Consider the following 7,146-nt stretch of genomic DNA (forward strand, 5'->3'; position numbering starts at 1 on the left):
ACACCATCACCACCAGTGATGGTGATCAATACTCGATAGCTCGTAAGTACCAGGCAAGAAGCACTGATTTTAACATTTCTTTAGTTAGCACACATCTAAATAAACATGTGTACATTTAACAACTGTTACATCTTAGAACCCGGGAAGTAGGACACTCTAGCTTGGAAACAGATAGGGGTGCCTGGGTGGCTCAGTTGGATAAGCTACCAACTTCGGCTCAGGCATGATCTCACAGTCTGTGAGTTTGAGCCCCACATCAGGCTCTGTGCTGACAGATCAGAGCCTGGAGCCTGCTTCGGATTCTGTGTCTCCCTCTCCCTCACTCTTGCTCGTGCTCTCTCTCTCCTTCTCAAAAATAAACAAAACATTAACAAAAATTTAGAAACAGATACACACGGTACATATACACACACAAATAATTTCTGGTACTTCCAACAATTACAAACAGTTCATCTTACAGACTGGGAAACTGTCACTCAGAAGGGTAAGACAGTGCACAGATTACCATTAGTGACAAGTAAGTGACTGTTGTCAGGATACGAATCTACATCCAATTCCAAAGCAAAGTTGTTGCTATCTGGATATACCACTTCTGTACAAGGTTCTAACACTATGTTTTCTTCAGCGTCCCTTTGTTTGCAACCTGGGGTCCGTGTACCCCTAGAGAACACCGTGAGTGCTACATTTTGTGGGTGTGCATTTTTCTGGGAAAGGGTCACGGCTTCCAATGACTTCTCAAGAGCCCTGTGTGACTAGACTCCTTTGCTACCGTGTTCTGGTAACAGATTTTTCTACCTCTCCCCTTGCTGCTGACATCTGTCCCCGATGCCACTGCTAGGTTGCAGCTGGTGCAGCCCCTCTCCTCACTTCAAACACACCGGTCTCAGAGACCCGAGGGCAAACAGTACGGTGGGCGGAGGAATCAGAGGACGAGGACTCCAGGTCCTGACCCTCACCGAGTGACACGGAATGACTTACTCGACCCTCCCCGGCATCACGGGGCTGAGGGAAGGAGCGAATGATGTGACCCATTTTCAAAATGCTTCACCGCGCACGGCATGCTCAGCGAGGTCCACAGGGAAGTCAGAAAGAGGCATTACTACTTTACACGTAAGGTTTTTATTGCATCTCCTTTTGCCCATTTGGCAGCGTCCTTCTCTCGACCACGTTATCTGACAGCTTTCTCGGTATATTCTTGTTGCCTGACAAGTATGTCAACAGCCGATCCAGCTCACTCCCGTGGTATTTCTCCCGGCTTCCACACCAGCTAGACAACAGTGGTTTTCGCACTGAACTCCTTCCTGGGAGCCAGCCCCGAGGCCCCTAGAGTGTGGGGTGTGAGTTTTCCTGTCTCCCCACCAAAGCAGCTCGGCTTTGATATATTCTTTGGGGAAGAAAGGAGGATCTCGGGTTGGAGGACAGAACTACACAATAAGACAACGGGTGAAAGTAAACGGAATGAAAGCCTTCTGTAAGAAAGCTGATCAAGTCGAATACCACGACTACCAAGCACCCAAACTCCTGGAATACATGCCAAACACTCAAAAGGCAAAGCGATCACGGTGTTTCGCCACGTCCTTAGCGCACCACATGATAAAAGCTAACAATTTCCAACAGCCTAGAATTTCTTTCTGAGCTCTGTGTTTGGGAAGAGGCAAACCACTAAAAAAGGAATTTAGTAAAGAAGGAAAACCACGCTCTCGATGCCAGATCACGTTCCAGGGTCAAGCACAGCTTCAGTCTTCTCCCTCCTCTCCACAGGAGCTCGGCAAACAGTGCATATCGTAAAGGAACCCCAATTCCTCCCCAACCCAGTCACTGCCCCCAAAGCACCGCACAATGACGCACAGACACACCTTTCTTTCCTAAGGCAGAGAAGAGAACGCAGGCATTTTAAGGAAAGTTTTAGGACAGAGGCATAAAGGAGTTTCTGCTTAACCCTCAGCTAACTACAAAATTCGATTTAGCAAGAAACACTTTCACTGTAACAGAATTGTCTCAATTGCATACTTAATAGCTTAAAAAAATGGCTACAGCACATTCCTTGATGCTTTTCAAGTATTTCCTCCAAATAAGCTACAATAATGTCATAGCTATCACTGCTTTGCTCTTTGGATCCTTGCAGAAATTAGATTTAAAAAAAAAAAAGAAGAAGGCAACATGGGAGGACAGAAATTTGGCTTTTGACCCACTGACTACAACTGCAGCCAAGACGCTGTACTTGGGGAAGTATAAAGGGAAGAAGGGCTCACGTACCAAGTCTTGGCATCACTGCTCCCAGAAATTGCTCATCTTCTTGGAAGTGGTTCTCTTGTAAGGATTCCAGCAGTTTCTGCAGGACATCTTGGGGCACTTTGCAGCCAGTGCCCTTGAGTTCAGTGAATCTGGTTAGCCGGAAGCTCTTGTCCAATTCATAACTTTCCGGGTTAAAGGACTCCCGCGTAGACATGGTTCTTGGGCACACACACCTCACAGCTGGGCTCCTCCCCTCCCGCTCCTAGCCTCCTGGTTTCTTTACAGATCCACCTAGGCATCACCAAAACACAAAGACACCATTACAAGAATGCTCACCAGTATTTTGCTAAGAATCAAGTGAATACAAGATGGTGCCGAGCATGGAAAGAGTTGAAATCATCCAGACCAGGGATATGCCGATTTGAGGCCACAACAGTTCATTATAGTGATGCAGAAGCCCAAAGAACTCATTTAAGAAGTTGACTGTACCATCAGACATCTTCCAGGGAAGGTCTGAGGTCTGTGTTGCTCTAACTGTGGCTCTGACGGGCAGCCAGGACGCCTCCCCTGAAGAAGGCACTACGGGCCAGCTGGCACATGACACAAGGCCATCTTGAGCAGTAAGTCTCATAGGCTCTTCTGGCGGCCAACATCATGAGAAAACTTCTAGTCACTTCATCTGTCAGCCTAGAAGCACTACGGTTTAGAAATCAAGAAGTCTTGGCTAAAGTGACTTTTCTAGAAAACCTTTTAACATCTTCTGCTGTCCCCCACAGAAAAATAAAATGCCCATTAGACACGCTGCAGGAAAAGGATGCTGACGGAAACGCATTTGATGAAATCCTTCGTGATGCTCGATTCACTTTTAGAAAAAAGCATGTTTTCATTCTGAGCCAGAAGGACAACGTGATCCAAAACTAAGGAAGCCTCACTAAAGAACAGAACTTGAAAGAAAAGTGGAACAGCTGTTTAACACACCAAGATTAATTTTCTCCAAGAGAGCGGTGGAAAGTTTTCTAACGTTTTAATGCAGTGCTCTTTCCTAGAAAGCAAACATCCCACCCAACGAACCAGTACCCACACATCATTGAGAAAATATGCTTGCTCCTGGTCGTTACCGCTTCGTTGCAGAACTAAAATGAAAAAAATCACACTGTACGAAATCCCTAGCATTAACGTACTTGGTACCACTGGAAGTTTCTAGAGCAAGCCCTTCTAAGTCTGAGGTCTCAGAGGTGCAACCAGAATCTTACATGCACTCTCAAGGTTTATGAACCTCCAGATTGATACTTTACTGGGCATAGAATTACAGACACCCCAAATTTCAGGGTCAGTTTCCCCTATAAAATTTACGATGAAGAACATGATTCCCATTTATAGAGTTTTCTATCCCCTGGCAACCACATCACTTATTTAAAATTAATCTCCCTCTCTCACACACAAAACAAATAAATAAAATAAATCTCAGAAAGCCTGAGTTTGGGCGGTAATCCAAACTGTCTTTACAAAAACATCTTTGGGGTGAGCAATCATTTCAGTTTGAAACGTACAACGGAACAGGAGTAAATCTTCAAATACTCCAAGAAAACAACCCATCCAAGAGAAGGGTGGCAGGAGAGCAAAGGAAATTACCTAGAGGGGAATTCTGAAGCCATTTTAGAGTTAGGAAAAGTCCAATAGCACTTTGACTTGCTAGAGTTTGGAACAAAACAGTCCTTTCCTCACAAAACGCCTCGCATTTAACACCGCCTCACTCCTACCAGGAGAAAAAAAAAAAAAATCCAACTCACGAGGCATCCAGTTATTTTCCTACCTCCAAGCCTAACCCCCACCCCCCAAAAAAGAGGCGGGGAACTGGGGGGACTAACCATCTTTCAAACATAACTTCTACCTTCCCTGATTTTTAAGAAGAAAAATGTCTAAAACACCTTAAGTCCAAAAGCACTCTGAAGTTTTAAAATTCCAAATGGAACGAGGGATACACATCACACTCACATCCAAACCTTGCAAACTTACAGGTTTTGGAGGGTGGGTGTGAGAAAACGGGGGGTGGGGGGAGATGTACTCGGGGAAATCGTAATTAATGGGGGGGAGTAAATTTGCATAATAAGAGAGCTTCAACTCCAACCCCAAAGCTGCATGTTTACACCTTTAAAACAATGATATGAATATTTAAAGACAACGGTTAACCCCTTCCTTCTCGGCCACCTTTGAATTATTATTTTTTTTCACCGAGAGCGCCAAGCGGGCCGCACAGCTCGGGGAGCACGGTAAGCGGGGACGGGAGAGGGTGCAGCCGCAGCCCCATACCTACCTCCCTACCCCCAAGCCCCTAAGCCCAGCAAAGAAACAATGGGGTGGGCTCCGGGCCCGGCGCGCGGGGACCGGGCTCTCTCCATGCAGCACGCGTCCAGGAGGCAGCCGGAGCGCCGAGGCCGGCACGCGGGGACACCTTAAATCTCAGGCTGCCGCCTTTAAAGGCAGACGCGGCCTGGGCTCTTTGTGCGGCGCGGCGCGGCGGGCTGGCCGCGTCCGGGCGGAGGCAGCGCGGCGGCGCCGCCGGCTGGGCCATGCCAGCCCGATCTCCCCGGCGGCGGCGGCGGCGGGAACCGCAGAGAAGGCGCGAGGCGCGCACGGCCAACTGGCCGCGGCGGGGCGGGCGCGAGCGCGAGCGCGGCGGGACCCCGGCCCGCGGGGCCGGCCCGGTCGGGGCGCCCAGGGTCAGGCGGCGCCCGCGGGCCGGAGGGCGCGCGCGTGGGGGCGGGGAGGGCCCCGGAGGCGCCGCGCGCCGCGCCCGGGGACCGGGCTGGGTTCTCCCGCCGCGCGCGCGGGCCGCCGCCGCCGCCGCACAAAAATGTCGGCGGGCGAAAAAATTAACCCCTGCGTCGCCGCCGCCGCCCTCCCCCTCCACTCCTCCCCCGCCCTCTCCTCCCTCCCTCCTTCCCCGGCTCCGCGCGGCGGCGGCGGCGGCGGCGGCGCGGGCGGTGCTTCTTTTTTAAAGCGGCCCCACCAAGCCCTGGCTCTGCCCCTCTCCAGGCAGCGCTGGAGAGTGCCGGCCGTGCGCGGCTCCCGGCGGGCCCGGGCGGCCCGGAGGGGGATCTGCACGGCCGCCATGGGCCTGCGGACGAATATTCCCCTTTAAGCCTGGCGTCGCGCCCCCCCCTCCCCAAGCCAGGCGCTTACCGGTTCGCTTTGCGCCCTCCTCCTCCTCCCGAAAACGGGACTCCGGCGCTCCCACAATGCACCGGGCGCGGCCGGGCTCCCTTAAGCGTCGCCTGAATAAAAATGCCGCTCCCGGCGGCGGCGGCGCGGAGGGCGGGAGGGCCCGGGCCGCGCCTGGGCGCCGCGGGGGCTCGGCCTGGCTCGGCGGGCCCCTGCCGGGAACCGGGCCGCCGCGCTCCGCCGTGCGCCGCGCGCAAGGGGCCTTTAAGGGCCGGCTACCGCCCTTTAAGAGGCGGCGGGCCGCGGCCGGAGCGTCTCGGTGGCTGCGTGCGGCCCGGGAAGGGGGCGGGGGCGATGTGCAGGCCCGAGCGCGGCAATGATTGGTCTCGGGGGAGGGGTGGGGGGTTGCAAACCCGAGGAGCGGTGGCATCCGTTGCATGATGCAAAAAGGATTGATTTCAAAAGTTGCGAGTTGCATTGGCAGCAGCCTTTGGCGCCCGGGCCACCTCCTTTTCCTCGACCCGCCGGAAGGGCCGGGAATGTTTTCCAAAACCTGGCCGGGCTCCACCGCGCTACACCCTGCGGGACGCTGTACCTGCTCCCCGAGCGCCGCCGCCGTTTCGTACTGGGAGACAATGACCGTGGAAACAGTTTCAGAAAGAGTAGGAGCAGAGGAAAAGCCGCCTCTGCTGCGAGGGAAGATTTAAAAACATAAACGGCGCGTCTGATTAATAGTGACTTGTGTCGTCTCTCCCTTCTATTGTTTTAGCCTGGCTCAGGAGTTAACGTGAGCCTCACTGGATGTGCAGACGTCCTGCAAAGTTTCTTGAATGTTCAACGTGCTTGGGAGGGAGTCTGAGCTCAAGGTTCCTCAGTTACATTGTTTGCTCTTCACATGTCCAAGTAAACATGGCAGCCTAATACTGTGTGTGTTTGAATTAACACTGATAGGACAGCTTCAGCTTGCGAAAGTGCTTTCTTCGGGTTTTCAACTCTCGGAGGCACTGCCGATGAAAGTAAAGCAAAATGCTTTCATAACACTACGTCTTTTAGGGCTTCCCTCAAAACCGAGGAGTGTGGCGGAATGCCGACGAAACTTTGCTCGGGTGGTTCGGCATTTTCTAACTGGGTTTTGGGGGCAGGGATGTTTTTGGTAACCGAAAGGTGCTTTATGTTGCGGGTCAGATCTGCGGGCTCTGCAGATGCCCTTTTTCATTCTTAAAATTTCTGCCGGACAATTCCTCGGGGTGTCAATCTTGGTGAGGAGGCAGAAGTGATGCAACGAAGCCGACCGGCTGATGCAGGCTTTTCTGCGCTGTGGTTTTTTTCTGTGTGCTTCTACAGGAAGTTAGGGAAAAACATAGTAGCCCGGATTCTCCGATGTGAATTGTTGGACTTTTTTCTTTTCTTTTCTTTTCTTTTCTTTTCTTTTCTTTTCTTTTCTTTTCTTTTCTTTTCTTTTTTTTTAAGAATGGCACGGCCCTGTGGTTGGCAAACCTGGATCCGCATCTGCATCACCTGGGAAGACGCCTGTATACACACCCCAGACCTCCAGACCCATGAACGGAGGATGCAGATACCTTTAGTCCTCGCATCCCCTCCCTTTTAAGATTGATTTTGTGAATCGTTGTGGGGTTTGGGTTTTGTTTGTGCGTTTTTAATTTTTTGTTTTAGTCAAAGTCACAACTAGAAAAAACAATTTGGGGGGTTAGGGGCAAGGTGAGTGGGGCCCTACATGAAGATTATGTG

The 7,146-nt window shown here is 51.7% G+C and overlaps 1 protein-coding gene across 5 annotated transcripts in view; it reads right to left on the minus strand.

Moving 5' to 3' along the window:
* SEPHS1 (selenophosphate synthetase 1) overlaps positions 1–5,554 on the minus strand; it is a 30,734-nt gene extending 25,180 nt beyond the window's left edge. For 3 of the 5 annotated variants that reach the window (XM_027073443.2, XM_027073442.2, XM_027073439.2), the window contains exons 1-2: positions 5,419–5,554; positions 2,257–2,526 (exon numbers count right to left, since the gene is read on the minus strand). In XM_027073443.2, coding sequence (XP_026929244.1) covers positions 2,257–2,449 — 193 coding nt within the window. In that variant the 5' untranslated portion in view covers positions 2,450–2,526; positions 5,419–5,554. Of the gene's footprint in view, positions 1–2,256; positions 2,527–3,867; positions 4,471–4,549; positions 4,689–5,418 lie in introns of those variants that run through there. The other 2 variants (XM_015067775.3, XM_027073440.2) reach the window with 2 other exon arrangements.
* Between the last annotated feature and the right edge of the window lie 1,592 nt (positions 5,555–7,146).

The sequence above is a fragment of the Acinonyx jubatus genome, chromosome B4 (assembly GCF_027475565.1).
Source record: "Acinonyx jubatus isolate Ajub_Pintada_27869175 chromosome B4, VMU_Ajub_asm_v1.0, whole genome shotgun sequence".
Classification (NCBI taxonomy): domain Eukaryota; kingdom Metazoa; phylum Chordata; class Mammalia; order Carnivora; family Felidae; genus Acinonyx; species Acinonyx jubatus.